At 38.6% G+C, this 16,852-nt stretch overlaps 1 protein-coding gene across 5 annotated transcripts; it reads right to left on the bottom strand.

The window, feature by feature from the left end:
• Nucleotides 1-4,781: 4,781 nt before the first annotated feature.
• LOC110601924 lies at nucleotides 4,782-11,094 on the bottom strand. 5 transcript variants are annotated; one of them, XM_021739329.2, is made up of 7 exons: nucleotides 10,937-11,094; nucleotides 10,467-10,519; nucleotides 10,276-10,346; nucleotides 6,395-6,443; nucleotides 6,188-6,294; nucleotides 5,287-5,369; nucleotides 4,782-5,209 (listed from the first exon to the last, which is right to left on the bottom strand). In XM_021739329.2, the coding sequence occupies exons 2-7, from the start codon at nucleotides 10,513-10,515 to the stop codon at nucleotides 4,939-4,941; spliced, it is 630 nt and encodes a 209-aa protein (XP_021595021.1). In that variant the 5' UTR covers nucleotides 10,516-10,519; nucleotides 10,937-11,094; the 3' UTR covers nucleotides 4,782-4,938. The 5 variants fall into 5 exon arrangements, with proteins under 5 accessions (XP_021595021.1, XP_021595022.1, XP_021595023.1 ...); XM_021739330.2 differs by having other exon boundaries at nucleotides 10,908-11,089; XM_021739331.2 differs by having other exon boundaries at nucleotides 10,916-11,089.
• Nucleotides 11,095-16,852: the final 5,758 nt, after the last annotated feature.

The raw sequence follows: 16,852 nt of genomic DNA, 5'->3' as shown, positions 1-16,852 counted from the left end.
AGTCCCTCCAGAGACGAAAGTCAGGTAGGTTCGGCGGCACCTTCGGCGGCCGAAAGTCCCAGACAGAGACGAAAGTCTCTTTTCGGGGGCAACTTCGGCAGCCGAAAGGCCTGCCTCCCCAGCCATGTTCGGCGGCCGAAAGTACCTTCGGCTGCCGAACCTGGTTTCTGCCAAAGGGCAGAAACTTGGCTCTCTTAGCACATTTCGCCTCCAAACCTTCCAAACATGCATATATCTCAACCAAAACATGCATACAAGTTCCTAGGGGCCTCAAACATACATAAACCCCATCTACAACACTTCAATCACACACAAACAAGCTACATTGTTCAAAAAGTCATCAAAAACCCATAGGTTCAACATATGCCCTAACATGCATTCTATCCCTTAAAACTTCACAAAACTTGTTTAAATCATACATTGAGCTTAAGATCGGCTCTTACCTCTTGAAGATCGAGGGTTGAGGAGATCTAAACTTGGAGATGGGAGAAGTTCCAACTTTTGGTCTCCAAGCTCCAAAACTCGTTCTAAGCTCAAAGATCTTCAAAACCAAAGTTATAAACTTGTAAAGATCATGGAAAAAGGAAGGAAAAACTCAAGATTGGGGAAGGATGACGGAATGCTCACCTTGGCCGAAATGGGGAGAAAAAGCTCGCCCATTTTCGGCTAAGGGACCCTTTTATAGTGGCTGGCCAGACCACGTTCGGGGGCCGAATGTGCCTCCGCATCCATGCAAATGTTCGGCGGCCGAACATGAGGTTCAGCGGCCGAACCTGGACTTCCCTCACTCATGCTTTCGGGGGCCTAACGTGCCTCCAAAACGCATGCATGTTCGGCGGCCGAACTTGACCTTCGGCGGCCGAACCTGGGTTTTCCTCCAAAGACTTTTTCATGCAAAAACTCATTCAATTTCATACTCAAAATCATAAAACACATTAAAACATTTTTATAAAACATGATTCTACCCTTCTAGAGGTCTCCGACATCCGAGATTCCACCGGACGGTAGGAATTCCGATACCGGAGTCTAGCCGGGTATTACACTTACGAGCAGCACGCACCGTCTCGGTGAATTTGCTTGACCCAGCCATATCTGCAAAAGTGGGAAAAGTAAGTAAGAAAGTCAGTTTAAAAATAAAGAAGAGGGAAAGAGAAGTACCCTGATCCCGAGCCAGGGGAATACTTTTGGAAAGGCTGGGAAAATTGGGCAAGTGAGGATAGCGGGTTTGGTTTGCTGACGGATGACTCTGCTAGAAAAAAATAGCATTCCTCACCGCCTGAGTAATGTCAATTTTCCTTAAAGCTTTAGCCATCACCAAGAGACATGCTAAAGCCTCATCCTCCTCTCTCCTCGGACAAACCCCATCATTCTTTAACTCCACCCAATAGTACCAACTGGCTTGAAGACGCCCAAAACCCCTTCCCAATCCGATGACGAAAGATAAAAAATTTATTCTTCCACCGCTTCAAAGAGGAAGAAATTCGGTAAAAAATGTTCAAGTACTTTCGACTACTAAAGTACTAGAATTTCTCATTTTTACGGGTACTTAGTTGGTATAGCTAGGAGAAGAGTGCTACACTAAGTTCAATGTGATTATTAACACACATGAACCAAAAAGCCACCAAGACTCTCCAGCCATTGGAATGAAGTTGGGCGACAGAAAGCTTGTGGAACCGAAGGACCTCCACGAAGAAAGGGTCTAGGGGGAAGTGAAGGTCCGCCTTCAACTGTTCTTCGAAAATGATGATGGCGTCTTCAGCAAGGGTCGAGTTATTAGCACAAATGCGGGGAGAAGGAGTAAAGATTCAGAAAGACTCACGGGAAATGTGGTAAGTATCATACAAACAATCCACATCACGCTCTAGGAAGACAGATGGGGTATCACAGAGTAAACCACTCTCATTCTCCAGAGCCTCCCTCAAAGGAACAATAGTGGCCAGCGCTCGGATGGGGCTATCAAAGGAGGAGCTAAAGATAGAAACACCGATAAGGGAAGAAGAGGCAGTCCTATTCATAATAAAGAAAAAGAAAAACAAATTATTGCAAGAAGAATGAGGCTATAAGGAACAACAATGGGAAGGAAGTTGTGGGGCAAATCTCTCTAAAAAATCGCAGAAAGAAAAAGTAGTGTTTGGGAAGACGAAGGGCTTTTATAAGACGGTTTTGACAGCAAGCTTTAAATGTGGCACAAGAAACATAGCAGTTAGATGAAATGAAACGACTTGAACAGCTAGAAACTAACCTTGAGGGACCACGTGTCCCAAACCTCGATAAGAGATACCTCTTTCAAATCTGAAGAATCAAAAACTAGCGAAGTGACCTCTAATGTTACATAACATCCGCTCAAAGAAAACTGCGACCTGTCACGATGATATAGGGCCACGTGGCGAGAACTGGACACACAGGAAAGGCGGCCCATCCCAAAGGTAAAAGATTCAAACACCGCAAATACACGGGTCATCACCAAAAGACTTGCCCTTCCCTCATCAAGCGAGACTCAACACGAGGTTACCATTGTCAAAGACAACCCAACATAACTCTATTATGCCCGTAATTGCAAGATTCCCGCTTATTAGCCTGTGATATCCCGTATCAAGCAGACGGCCACATCACCACAGGATTATTGGAAAGATTTCATATTTATCTCTTCCTTCAATAGTATAAAAAGAAGGAGCATCACAGAGACAAAGGTATGTTATCTCTAATTCTACTCAAACTCTAAGTAATCCATTATATTCTCTCTATTTTCAAAGATATTGACTTAAGCGTCGAGTGGCTGCTATGGGCACCTACCACCGCCTCACGTGTTCTCTCTTGCAGGTTTCAGTCAGTCACAGTACAGTTTCATTCCAACCACGTTATCAATCTAATTTTTACAACATTACTATTAATAACTAATAATTCATGGAAATAAAAATATATTATAAAATAGTTTGATTTAATTTTCAAATCAAGCTCGAGCTCCAACTCTATATTATTGCGTTTGAGGTCGAGCTTTATGTTATCAAGTTTTTTAGCTAATTAGTTTTCGAGTTTAAATGAGTTGATTAAGCTCTAATATTAAAGTTCAAACCAAACTTAAGGTCAAGCTCGAATCTACATAAAATTTCATGAATTAAGATTAAACTTTCTAAAACTTGGCCACCTTCCTACACGGAGACTTTCATTAAATTGAAGATCTATGAAATAAAATCACAGCCTTGACCAGTAAACTTTGAGAGTTTTTTGAGAATATGTCAAAGTCAAAATAGAAACAAAGTAATTCGATGACTTCTTTCCGTAATTTGTTGACTTAAAACATTATCTCACACTAAAGTAGGTTTGAGCATCAGTCAAATTGAACCACTCAAAACTAAAATAATCGAATTTATTAATTGTGAAAACCGAATCAAATTAGACTAGTGAGAAAACCAAACCGAATCGAATGCATAATTTCAATTTGATTGGATTCAAAAATTGGTTTAATATAAAATCAACTAAGAATTCTTATTCAACTAAAATTTAAGTATAATCATGCTTTTTTAAGTAATTTCATCGAATAATTATCAAGCATCAGCTAATGGCCATATTTGTACATAGCACTCAAAACTGGATATAAATCAAAGTTTAAATTCAATTAAAATACAAACATGTCCATGAGGAATTTCATCAAACGAGATTCAAGTATCAGATAATCACCCACATTTGTACATATTAATTGAAGTTGCATACAAATAATATTCAAAACAAAAAACAAGAGCTTTATTCATGAGCTAACTTTCTAGAATGAAGATGGGAGAAGAGATGCTTCAATGGCACAAAAAAAAGTAGAGCAAATAGATTTATGAAATCAGTAACCATCAGCTTTGCATCCATCATAATATCCACAACTTCGTCTGTGAAGGAATCTGTCACGATTTCATCACACCACCAATGTGGGGACTTTCATCTTCGTCTTTAGAGAAATGAATCATATTGTGGCTTATTTGCAAATGTGCTGATATGCAAGGAAAAGAGAAGAGCAAGGGTATGGAAAAAAAAAAAAAAAGCAGACTAAGAGGCAAAGAGCCATGGAGGAGAAAAAATGAAGGGGCAGCAACTAAGGAAAAATTTAAGTAGTAGGGTTCTTTTTTTTAATGTCCATGACTTCGTCTGCTAAGGAATCCGTCACGGTTTCATCACACCATCGACGTGGAGACTTTCATCTTCGTCTCTAGAGAAATGAATCATATCGTGGCTTGTTTACAAATATGCTGAGAGCAACTAAGTAAAAATTTAAGTAGGGTTTTTTATAAAAAGAAAAAAAAAGGATACATATAGTGGGAAAGGAAATGAACGGTTGAGATTATTTATTATAAAAAGTAAAGAAAAAAGAGAAAATGGAGAACGCTTGGAATTGAAACCCCTGACCTGCAAAAGGCGTCAAGTAACTTCATGTACCACTAAGCTGCATACGGAAAAGAATTAATATACTAATACATCAGGGAATTTGATTTATTGAATTTTTAAAAAATTAAAACCTAATGAAACCAAAAATTTTCAAGTTTATAATGGAATGACTTATAATATAAACCAAATTAAATTTTCAATTTTAAATTGATTTGATCAATTTTTTGGATTCAAACCGGATAATGCTTCACCGGGTAGAGTAGCTTCCACCATTTATGTAACTTGATAAGCTAGCTGTACAGTTTCAAATGGAAAAAGTGCTAATTGGTGAATACTAAATTTACCCCACTCTGAATTAATACAAATTAACTAGCCATGTCTCATAGATCCATCTATATATAGAGAGAGAGAGATGCACAAAATTTCATGTTCTCTATTTGCAGGGTATGATATTAGTTTCTACATGAGCTTTGTCAAACAGAAATCACTGACAAAGTGTGGAGGCAAGAGAATGAAATATTGTTATTGATCACATAACTATAGTCGATTCAACACATGATTACTGAATCCTCAGTCTTCATCTTCATCATCAGAACTTGCATATGCTAAGCCCAGCAAACGTTTAACAGGATTTTCCTGCCCAGTATCATTTTTAGCTGCATTCTCCTCATTATTCTCGTCTATTTTGCCTGGTTTTGATAAAAAGCACTCTTTCTTCTCAACAGCCTTGGAGGAGTTTGCTGAAGAATGATCACTTGATGTTGGTGTAAAATGATTTCCATCTGAAACTTTTGGTCGTTTAGGTTTAACTTCCACCACTTTCTTCAATAGATCCTGCTGCCTAAACTCCAGATGATTCAGAGATGAGACCAGAAATTAGTTGAAAATGAACATACTACAATTATACACTAAAAATACCTAATCCCACTTTTTGGCTTTGGCTCAACGCGGAGAGGCAAGGGAACGGATGCAGGCGAAGAATCTGCTAAACTTGCAGCTTTGTGCTTACTGGTTAAGGACACAATACAGAGGCAGCTACAAGCTGCTAACCTAGCGCTAGCATACTTTTCATTCAATAAATGACCTAACTATACATAAATTCAGGATAGTTCAAATCAGAATTTAATTTCAAAAATATAAAAAGCACCAAATCCGTGCAAAAATCAATATATTGATGAATTAAATTTAGGCAACTGACTCAAAACACAGCTCCACTGTGTTCAATAACATTTTTCTGAGGAAATTGGGGGGCAGAAGCTGCAAAGTTTCTTGTAGCCTCCCCCATCAACTTCATCCGTTCACGGGGGCTTGTTTCAGCACAAACACTAATGACTCTCACAGCATGATGCCAATAGTACAGCAAATATTTTCTAATGACAACAAGGCTAAAGAATGAGATGAAAAAAAGAATGTATTTATGATATGAGAACCACCAAGTGAAAAGACCCCCTACAAAGTTTTAATATTGCACCTTCTTAATCAGAAGAAATTGTAATGTTAAAATAATGGATAGAATTAAAGTGTAAAAAGAAAGGCCCAGTCATACCTCTATCAGATGCAGTAAGCAGCTCATTTTGGATTCTAGGACAATCAGAATACCTCATATGCCATGAAGAGGAAAGGAGTGCTATAAACTTTATGCATTTCCTAATAAACCTTCTATCAACAGCATCATGAAAGGAAATGTGTGATGACATAAGACTGATTTTGAAAAGAATTAGCTGATTTCCTGGAGGTCAGTAATAAGATCCAAATTTTAATTACCAGCATCAGCATGATATTTATTAGACAATAATTCATAAAAACCAAGAAAGGATATTTTAAATGCAGCAAATGCTCGTTTCTCAGTCCGTCGAAGGAGGCGTTCTGCATCCTCTTCGGCTTCCATCTGCTCCTTGAGATAAAGTAAGTCATCGCTGTCCAAGGCTGAATAAACAAAAATTCAAGGAACTATAGATAAACACAAGAAATAAGAAACATGAGGATGTGTGCTGCACACACAGAAATAGGAGAGTGAAGATGGTACCGCCTCGCCCATGAAGGTAGCCTCCACGTTCTCCAGCAACCTCTTGCATCTGCTAGCATCAACCGCCCAACAGGAGAAGCCAAGATCCCTGTCAGGGCATGTTATCAGAAAACTCCAAAGATTTCGTTTAACAACGTAAGTGAAGCATAGATTGGGGAATGGTATTTTTGTTGCTATCAACAATATTAAAAATATTGTTATCAACAATATTGTTGTTATCAGGGCATGTTATCAGAAAACTCCAAAGATTTCGTTTAACAACGTAAGTGAAGCATAGATTGGGGAAAGGTATTTTTGTTGCTATCAACAATATTAAAAATAGAAATCTGCCCTCTCCTAATACACAACCATGAAAGCGAAATGCACAAACATACTTCTCTAATCATTATAACGGCAACAGTGTTGAGGATCAGGGCTGTGCATCCTACATTGCAGAACAGTGTTATTAAAGGTGGCATGTTACCAAACATCTGCAAGTCTACACACATTACACACATGGACTCAAGACCAAACAGCCACGGATTGAACTCCTAGACTATTCCATGTGGAGTTTGACTTATTCAACTATTTTTATTATTTTATGCATTCAGTTTTTTTTTTTTGAGTTGTGATTCCAGTTTTGTAGGAGGGAGTTCCTCCACTTTCTTTTAGTTGTTCCTAGTTGTAGGAGGGTGCTCCTCCAATTAGAAGTAATGCTTCCTTAATGTAGGAGGTAGTTATGCCTCACTCCTATATTTAAACAATAACATCAATGAGAGAAGCAGCTTTCAAAATCAATTAAAGTCTTTGAACACTTCCAGGTTCCCTCTCTAGAGTCTAAACTAACAGCTATCATAGGTCGCAAAAAGAAAAACCCCAACCTACCTACTCAAACACCATCCACACTCCTTACCCAAAAGACCCATAACCAGATTCTTAACCTAAGACCATAACACGGCAAAAGGCAAGAGGAGAGGCGAGTGAGGCAACGTGCCACCCCCTCACCTTGCTTGTTGGGGCGAGGCACTCGCTAACACCCGAGAAGCCAAAGGCGGCGTCACAATGAAATATTTACTTTTTTTTGTTTTTAAATGCTTCTAAACAACAAAACAAAAGCCCTCGTCTCTCTCAAATTATTAAAACAGCAGCCATCAAGTTGTCTCTTTTCTCTCTCTCTCTATCATCTTCTTTTGTTTCCTTTTATCTTTCTCTTCCTCTCTTTCTCCTTGCTAGACCTGGCATAGCAACAGAAAATTCATTTACTTTAATATTTCCTTCTTTCTACTCTCCTCCTCCTCCTCTCTCTTATTTTCTTCTTCCATACTGTTCTTCCCTTCCAAAAATGGCAATATGTCAACATATTATATTTTAATTACCACATATCAACGTATGGTTATGCATACATATGCATATTGTATATATAATTTATATATATATACATAGTGTATATACACACTATGACGCCTCACTTCAAAAAGGTTCTCACCTCCCCTCTCGCCTAGGCTATAGGATACCTTATCATCTTGGTGTTGCCTCTCACCTTAATAACATTGTTGCAGAAGCCTACCCCACTGCCTGTCAATCTTTTGTAAACCAAAATAGTACCAAACCCAATGCTAGCTCAAATGATAACTATTAGACAACCTAGACACTGTTTCAATTGTGGTGACAAGTATTTTCCTGGTAACCAATGCAAACCAAAGTCATTGATGTCCCTACATGTTGCAGAAGGAGATAGGGCAAGTAGAGGAAGGAGAGGACTGACATGATGTGATGAAAGGGGATACATCCTAAGTTGTTGGAAAAGGCCACTCTGTCAACCCATGCATTGGAAGGTAACCATGGGGCTGAAATAATAAGAATGATTAATCAATATAAAAACAGGCAGCTATGATACTAGTGGATAGTGGCAGTACTAACAGTTTTCTAGATGAGAAAGTAACAAGAGAACTGAAAATTTCTATGGTGGAAGCACCTGCGATAGTTGTCATTGTGGCAAGAGTGCTATCCATGGGAAGTACTGATTCCAAGATTTCTATTAAATTTGGGTCAGGCCTAACTCATACCAAAAGCTAGCTCAAAGGGAAGGACTGAGGAGTGCTTAAGCCTTTTATAAGGGGCGCACTACCCCTATCCCAAACTGATGTGCATTCAACACACCCCTCACGCTCAGGACTACACTAAGACATGAAATATCCCATGCTCAGGACTACACTAAAGCATGAAATATTCAGTGGAGGCACATCGGTGAGGAGGCTCTGATATCATGTTAAATTTGAATAAGACCTAATTCACCCAAAAAGCCAGCACAAGGAAAAGGAGTGCCCAGGGGCTTTTTAAGGGGCACATTACCCTTATCCCAAATTGATGTGGGATTCAACAATTTCAAAATGCATGGGAAGTTTTGCTGTTATACTAGGAGTTGATTGGATGAAGGCACACAATCCAATCTTGTTTGACTTCCATCATTCTAAGATAAGTTTTAAGAGGAATGGGAAGTTACTTACCCCACGTGGTATAGGGAGATCTAGTTTCTAAGCCAATGGGTTGCATTGCACTGGCAATGATCAATTGGGACATAAGTACGAGTAGGACCTGTTACACCATTATTCAATGTTTGCTATTTTCCCTAAAAGAAAGGGTTACTAAGGACACCACAGGCGCTGATTTCTGTGTAGTGCTAAAGAATTTTATAAGGCAATGCACGACCTGTTGAGCAAGTACCATGCTCTTTTTGAGGAATTTAAGTCATCCCCCTTCGGAACCACAATCACTCCATTTACATTGTTGCCTAATGCCAACACTATCAACATTAGGGCCTATAGATACCCTCATTTAAAGGAGAAGACAAAAAAACTTGTTAGCCAAACCTTGTAGCGTACTTTGAAAACATCATATGACACATCTATTCAAAGTGTAATTAATATGATCTTACCATATTAGTGCATGGTGACCTGAACTACAAACATATTGACATATATATATATATATAAAACATAAATTATTATGTAATTTTGCAACTAACCGTCAATAGCCTGATTATCATAATCATGCACGATGTACGAATTTTAAAATTGAAACTTGCCATAGATTTTCTACACTCAAAAAATCTTGTCTTTGAATCCAAATTGGTTTAAGAATGCCAATAGAAGATTCACCCTACTTGTTGATTGGGATTGCGAAGTCATATTCATTCTACTAAAAAAATAGTTCAGGAGTGTTATGGGATGTTTTTTACGTTCAACTGCTAGAACTTGTCACCGAAATGTTGAAGAATGGTTTATTCAACTTAGCATCAGTCCCTATGCGTCTCTTGTTTTGCTCATCAAGAAGAAAGATGGGACATGGAAGCTTTGCCTTGACTAGGCTTAATGACTTAATTGTCAAGAACAAGTTTCCATTTCCCATAATAGATGGTCTCTTGGCTAAACTTCATGGGGATATGATATTTTCCAAGATTGATCTCAAACTTGGTTATCACCAAATAAGAATGAAGCCTCAAGATGTGCAAAAGACACCTAGCAATATGGTTCAAGGCCTTTGGTTCAATAGATCAAAACCGTTTAAACCTGGTCCCAAACCAAGGGCCTCAATAGGTGCTTCCAATTTCATTTAACAAAAAATTGGGTTCTCATAAGCATACATGTCTTCACTTAGAGCACATCCAAGCAAACGCGTTATTGCATGACAGATGGGAGTTGCTCAAGTTTAAAAGAACTAGCCCCAAGTTATGGGAATCCTTGATTTTAAGTTCAGTAATGGTGACTGAAGCAGCCCTCCTATTACTTGAAATTTGTAATCATATGATACCGACTAGAAATGGCATAGCTAGAAGTGAAGCAATTCGTCATAATAAAAGTACATAAAGGGAAAGAGAGGATTAGGAGAGGCGATCCGCTAACCTTGGCAACCATGCGCTGGAAAGTGATGTCTTCATCATCAATTTTATCTTTCCCCTTTCCCCATTTCTTATCTACAAAGAATGAAAGTTCATGTTAGTTGCTTTCATCAAATACTAAACATGAAGAATAATACATAGAGAACAAATGAAAGGAAGGGGGGAAACCAAAATCAAGAAACCATATAGGATCACCTTTAGGATCTGTAAGATTGGTGTACTCTCGAACTTCTCTCCCTGCCATTGCTCTACGTTCAACCAAAAAAGGAAACAAGAAAGCATAAATTTTAATTAGTCTAAATATCTAAAACAAATGAATTATAGCTTATCAATTCACAAACAAACAAGAGAGTTTTCCCAAACGGGGAATTTAGATTTTATGGATTTATGAATCCAGACCAGGTGAAGAATCAAATAGCAAAACTTTTAATTCAACTAAACAACTTGTATTACCCAAAACAGAGAAACCAATGACTAAAAAGAAAGAAACCATAACAATTTTTCTTCCAATAAAAGATCAGCCGAAATAAAGATAAAAAAGTCTCAAATACACAAAAATCCATCATCAAACACATCAATAACAGAAAAAAGAAGTGCATTAAAAAGAGAAAACAGAAAAACCATGATAGAGATTACAAGATAACTGAATTGATCTTGGACTGTACGTTAGATTAGTGGAATTGGGGTGAAAGCAACGCCGATGAGTATGCCGCTGCTAAGACAATGAGGGTTGTGGCATAGGTAGGGAGTGGCTTTGACGGTGTATGGGATGGTAGATTAGAAAGAATCATGGACAGTGGAAATGACTTAGGGTTAGGTTTTTGTAAGGCTGAATTAACGGTCGAGGATGCATGATATAAAATGGAACGAAAGGTTGAGATTGGGTAGGATGATTCATTTTCATCGCCAAATTTTTAATTTATTTCAATAATTTGCTCGAATTAGTTGCGTTTTAAAATAATTTATTTCATCCTGTGATATAGATTTCCGAATTTTCAAAATTTAAAATAATCATTTTAGATTTTTTTTTTTCATAATTCTCATTTTTATGATTAAAGAAACTAAAAAATAATTATTAATTAAATTAATTATTTACCTTAAATAAAATCTAAATTCAATAAATTTATTAATAATTTAGTTATTATATTATCTTTTTTCTTCATTTTATGATTATTATTTTAAATTTTATCAAATTAATTAATTCAAATTGAATTTAAATGCACACTAATTTTAAGGTATTAATTTATTTTCTCTAATTAATAAATGTCTTATGGAAAATAATATTTTAAACATAAAAATATGAAATATTTTTTATAATGTCTAATAAAAAGAGTTCAAAAATACTTATTGATGTAGCCAAAATGAACCTGTATTGTGATTAGTCAATCTATAAAAAAGAGAACGTGAGTTGGTTGGCACTTATGGCAGTGACTCCGACGCTCAAATCAATAAATAGGGACAAATGTAAAGAATTATATAGAATTCAAGAGTAGTTACGTAAGGATTGCGTATTTTTATTTCTGCGATTATTAACTTTTATAGTATAAGAAGATGGAGTTATTTATAGCATTTTCTAAAAATTTGGGTGGTGCCGGTTAGTTGATAAGGGAACCCATCGGCTAATTGATCGGAGATCCCATGATTATAGATGTAATGAGAATCTGTTGGATGGTGCCTGTTAACGGTAACTTTATGTGAAGACTCGACCTCTTCAAGGGAGGGTGAATCTTGATGAAGAACCGAGTGCTATAGTATCCGGATCTTCCTTTCCACAGGTGGGGTCACGTATCAGCTTATCAGACTCTTATCACGTGACTTTGTCTTATGAGGACAGCTCATGACTTACTTTAAACGATTATTGTGTTACATTAGAGATCCCCTACTGGTCTTTGATTCTTCAGATTCAAAGGTGACAGTTGTCTTCATGATCTAGGGCACGTGGTTCATTTAGATTGGTCTTTTCCCGCTCACGTCGCTTTGTTTGCTCTTGCCCATGAATGATGGCTATCTTGATCTTCGAGCTGCATTTAAAACTTGTCGTCAAAACTGTCATATAATCTTTTCCTCTAAATACCACTTTTGTTTACAACTGATTTTTGTGTTTTAGAAAAGTCTTGACCACTTCTCTTATTTGCACACTTAAGGTAATTTCTATTCGCCTTCAGTTTCATAGCAATGAATAGGAACACTCCTTTTTCTGCTTTTGGTAGAAGTCCTGCCTCAAGTGCCTTCTCTGATGGTTCCATTCGTACTCCAGCTCTCATCGTTCCACTGAGGGTGGTAAATAAAGGCGAAGGCAGTCTGATCAGCGACATCCCTTCCATTCTAATGGAGAGAGACATAGGTTATCTTCATGACAAATACCACATCTCTCGAGAAATCTTTCGCGTCTCTGCTCCATCATTGAGCATTCGCGCAAATGACCAGATCCTTACAAAGGATATTATCGTAGTCTATAAAGAGTAGCTGAAGGCGGGTCTTCGGTTCCCTATGAACCCATTTTTCATTAAGGTCCTTTGGTTCCATAAGCTTTCATTCGCCTAGCTGCACCCTAACAGTTGGAGAATCTTGGTGGCCTTCCTGTTCGTTTGTTTTAATAACAACATTGAGTCGAACACAACCTTCTTCTCTCAACTATACCAGCTAGATACTCAAAAAACCGAAGAGTTCTGGTTTTTCAGTGAGAGGAAATGCTAGAAATTGTTTGATCGGATACCTTCTTCCCTAAAGCGATGGAAGAATAAATTTTTTATCCTCCGCCATCAGATGTCCGAGGGTTTTGGTGCTCTTCATACCAGTTGGAACATGTATTTAGAGCTGAGAAAGGATGGGGTCCAGCCGCGGAGGGATGAGGAAAAGGCTCTAGACTTCCTCTAGACGATTGCTACGTCCTAGAAGATAGACATCCTCAAGGCGATGGGGAATACCATTTTGTCTTGGTAAATCCAACCCTAGGCGAGCCAAGCTCAGAGTCCTCACCCGCCCAGCCTTCCCTACCTTGAGGAAAGTACCTCTCTAGCCAACGAGTAGGGTATTTCCCTTTCCAACCTCGTTTGTATTTCAAACTGCCTTACTTATTTACTTTTTGCTCTATGCAGATATGGCCGGATCAAGAAATAAATTTTTCGAAGCAGCACGTACTACCCGAAAAGGCAAGGTTGTTGCTGGAGCGACCGTGCCTCCACCTAAGTATGCTCATCGCGCTGAGGAGATCACCATGCTTCCTTCTCCATCCCCTTCACCTGCTACCGAGAAAACAACCCCTTCTCAACCTAAGTCTTCTTCTTAGGATACTTCTACAGTGGTCCCTATTTAAGAGGCTAGTGTGGAAGCAGCATGGCCCTAGGCATCCAGCATCTAGTGTTGGCTTTGATTCAGACTACCTACCTTTTTAAAGAGCCCCACCTATATGTCCTTATTTCTAAGAACGCTTTAAGGCCCGAGGATCATCATTGCCAGAATGCTGTCGAAACTGACGATCTTTATGACAATATTATCCACTCTGCGATTGAGAGTGCTCTCTATGCCTACATGGCCAAAGAGCACAATAAAGCTTTGAGGCGGGAGTTTGGGGCTCAAGAAACAAACAAAAATCTCCTTTGAGAGAAGTGCTCGAGGTTGAAGGCTCGGGTTAATGAAGTGGAGGGTACCATGAAAGAAACTCTAGAGTCAATGGACAAGCTCCAGGCAAATTTGAATGAGGCCAATGCTTCCAAGCTTGCCCTTAAGACCCGGGCGAAGAATGCTGAGGATCAAGTGGTCATACTTCAGTGCCAAGTCTAGGAGCTGTAGTCTTAGGCTGAGGGGCTCGGGCCGCCTCTTCTAGGATCACTGAATTAGAAGCAAAACTTTAAGAGATAGTGGCCCGAGGAGGAGAGATATTCATCGAGGGCCAAGACTGGTCAAGAAAGAGCTGGTGAAGTTGTTCCCTTCTGAAGACTTTACCTGAATAGACAACATCTTTTTGAAGGAGGAGGGAGATAAAGGCAAGCAAGAGGAGGAGGGACAAGCTGAGAAAAATCTCACCGACCGAGTCTCTATAGATAATACAATAGATGTAGAAAATACCGATTTAATAGAGATTCAGGAGGAGGAATATGAAGATATCCCTCCTCTTATGTTATTTTCACTAAGTGTTTATGTGCTCCATACTCGTCCTCATCCAACTTTTGTCAATCCAGACTTGAATAATTTCTAAAAAATGCTAAGGGATCAACACCCGACTATAACACCCGATTACTATCCAAACTAGTGGACATAAAATAAATAACTTGGAAATTTTGCAAAATGGGACCAATACTTAGACATGCGGCCCGACGGATATCTGCCTTGCGGCTTAGGTATGAAATGCCTTTGTAACTTTTTATAAAGCGGGACTAACATCCAGACATATGGCCTGGCGGATATCCCACTTGTGGTTTGGCATAAAATGCCTTATTTAGCGGAACTAACATCCGGATTTAGTGGTCTGGTGGAACTCGCTTTGTGGCCTGGCAAAAGATGCCTTATTTAGCGGGACTGACACCTGGATTTAGTGGTCTGGTGGAACTCGCTTTGTGGCCTGGCATAAGATGCCTTATTTAGCGGGACTGACACCCGGATTAGGTGGCCTGGTGGAACCTGCCTTGTGGCATGATATAAGATACCTTCTTTAGCGGGATTAACACCCGGATTATGGCTTGGCAGAACCCGCCTTATGGCTTGGCATAAGATGTCTTGTTTTGTGGGACTAACACCCGGATTTTGGCTTAGCGGAACCCTCCTTGTGGCCTTTAATGAGTGCTCTTTAATCTTTTTGAAGAAGATAATCCCAATGTTCCTTATCATTGAAGAACACAACACGTGAAAAAATACCTCGTTAATAGTTATTGATAAAATTTCCTCAGATTACAAATACTCCAAGAGTGAGGAATGACTTGGCCAGCTTATAAGACCTTGGATGAATAACCTTCAAGACCCTAAATGGCCCTTTCCAGTTTCGCCTAACTTACTAGTCCCGGTATTACCGCTTATTACATCTATTCTTTTAAGGACTAAGTCCCCCACATTAAAAGCACATGACTTGACTTTACTGTTGAACATTCTGGACATTTTACTTCTATAAACTGCCATTCTGATTGCAGCATTTTCTCGTAAAAAATTGGCTTGATCCAGATTGAATTACATTTTTTCAGGACTTTCTGAAATCTCTAGGTGTTATGTCTTGAAACTGCTTACTTGGATTTCCATAGGGATTACTGTCTTAGCTCGTACACAAAAGAGAAAGATGTTTCCCCTGCTGCTATGCTTGGGATTGTTCTGTATGCCCAAAGTATATGAGGGCAATTCCTTAGGCCAATTGCCCTTAGCTTTATCGATTCTTTTCTTTAGTCTTTGTAGGATAGTTCTGTTTGTAACCTCAGTCATTCCACTAGTCTGTGGATGATAGGTCGGACTGAACCTTAAGTCAATCTCCCATTTCTTATAGAAATCTTTAAACTTAGAATTTACAAACTGAGTTCCATTGTCATTGATTACTAGCTTTGGGATTCCAAAACGGAGTGAGGATGTTCTTGCCGACAAAAGAGATCGCTTGTTGGGTGGTAATGGATTGGACTGCTTTAATCTCAATCCACTTACTGAAATATGAGCCACTGCCACGATTATGAATTTCCTTAACCCAACTTCCTTCGAGAATAGGTCGAGGATGTCTAGCCCCCACTGGAAAAAAGGCCAGGGGCTTCCAATTACCGATTGCAGCTCCCTTGGGGTCCTTGGGATGCTCGTATGTACTTGACATCTCTGACATTTTTGGACAAGCTATTTCGCATCTTGCATTATCGTTGGCCAGTAGTATCCTTGTCTGAATGCTTTCCGGGCGATCATCCGAGCTCCTTCATGGCTTTCACAATTACCCTCATTATTGTCCTTTAGGATTTTCTAGCCCTCTTCTTCCATAATGCAACGTAGCCATGGTTGAGTTGAGGACTTTCTGTACAACTAACCTGTAATACCCGGCTAAACTTCAGTGTCGGAATTCTAACTTTCCGACAAAATCTCCCTTGGAATCATTTAATTATATATATTATTTAAAACTCCTTGAACTTCAAGTTCACTTTCATTAAACTCTATGTTACCTATGAAGAATTTTGAGAATTTTTATTTATATTTCAATTGAATTAATTTTTACAAGATTTGAGTATCTATATACAAAAAATCAATTTAAATTAGGAATATTTACAATAAGAATAAAATCTCTACAACCAAGCCCTATAACCAAGTCTAATTAGGATCCCAAATATTTGAATCCTCTTAATTAGAAATCTTTTATATTGGTCAACACCCCTCCTCAAGTTGGTGCATCAATATTACACATTGCCAACTTGCAAACCAAGGTGTGACAGGTCTTATTGTTGAGCCATTTGGTAAACACATCAGCTGCTGTTCATTAGAATTAGAAGTCATATGATCTAATCTCAAGACACCATTTATTAACTTCTCTTTAATGAAGTGTCGATCAATCTCTATGTATTTCGTTCAGTCATATTGAACCGGATTGTGAGCTATATTGATGACAGTTTTGTTGTCACAATACAAGAGGA

This window comes from Manihot esculenta, chromosome 15, assembly GCF_001659605.2.
Source record: "Manihot esculenta cultivar AM560-2 chromosome 15, M.esculenta_v8, whole genome shotgun sequence".
Lineage (NCBI taxonomy): Eukaryota > Viridiplantae > Streptophyta > Magnoliopsida > Malpighiales > Euphorbiaceae > Manihot > Manihot esculenta.
The sequence above is the reverse complement of the archived record's forward strand: the minus strand, read 5'-3'. Positions and strand labels throughout refer to the sequence as shown.